We start from the raw sequence: 665 nt of genomic DNA on the forward strand, positions 1-665 counted from the left end.
TGCAATACCTTTATTTGTAACCTCTGCTTAAAAGCCCTCCCTTTATGATCAATGTTAAAAGAATGCATGTGCCTTGCCCCCGTTTGAAGTCGACGCATACCTCCAGAGGCCCTGTCTGACCCTCACACTGCCTCTCCCACAGGCGCGGCGTTCACCATCCTCACCCTTCTGGCGTCGCTCAACAGCGTGGTGAACCCGTGGATCTTCCTGGGCTTCAACGAGAACCTGACGCAGCTCCTTCGGTCTCTGTGCGCGTGTCGCCTACCCTCCCGGTGGGGACGTTGGCGATCCCCGACCTTCAGGAGCTCAGACAGCACCAAAAACTTCCGCCTCACCGTCTTCACGACCACCGAGGGGGACAACCTGACTCTGAGACGACCCTCGGTCAGCAACAGACTCACGACAACTTCCAATTAGCGAACTCGTGTCGTGTCATGCACCATGCTTAGAGTTGGTGTATAAGCATGTTGATTATTGACTTTTGTTAGGTGTTCTGTTGACTCGCTGCCTGGATGACATACAAGTGGCAGAAGTGATTTGCTCACCTTACTGATTTACCTTTAACTTTCCAAAGCACAGATATAGTAAAAGGAATGATTCAACTATTAAAGATTCCGTGTGTAATTTGCAGTTCTTTAGTTCTGTGATATGATTTTGCTTCTTAA

The 665-nt window shown here is 49.5% G+C and overlaps 1 protein-coding gene across 1 annotated transcript in view; it reads left to right on the forward strand.

Annotated features, from left to right (window-relative positions):
- The window catches only part of LOC119593273 (oxytocin receptor-like), a 7,825-nt gene extending 7,314 nt beyond the window's left edge, over positions 1 to 511 (forward strand). Inside the window, exon 3 of the mRNA XM_037942203.1 lies at positions 143 to 511. Within this exon, the coding sequence (XP_037798131.1) occupies positions 143 to 417 (275 nt within the window). The 3' untranslated portion in view covers positions 418 to 511. The remainder of the gene's footprint in view (positions 1 to 142) is intronic.
- The last annotated feature ends 154 nt before the right edge of the window (positions 512 to 665 follow it).

This window comes from Penaeus monodon, chromosome 32, assembly GCF_015228065.2.
Source record: "Penaeus monodon isolate SGIC_2016 chromosome 32, NSTDA_Pmon_1, whole genome shotgun sequence".
NCBI classification, from domain to species: domain Eukaryota; kingdom Metazoa; phylum Arthropoda; class Malacostraca; order Decapoda; family Penaeidae; genus Penaeus; species Penaeus monodon.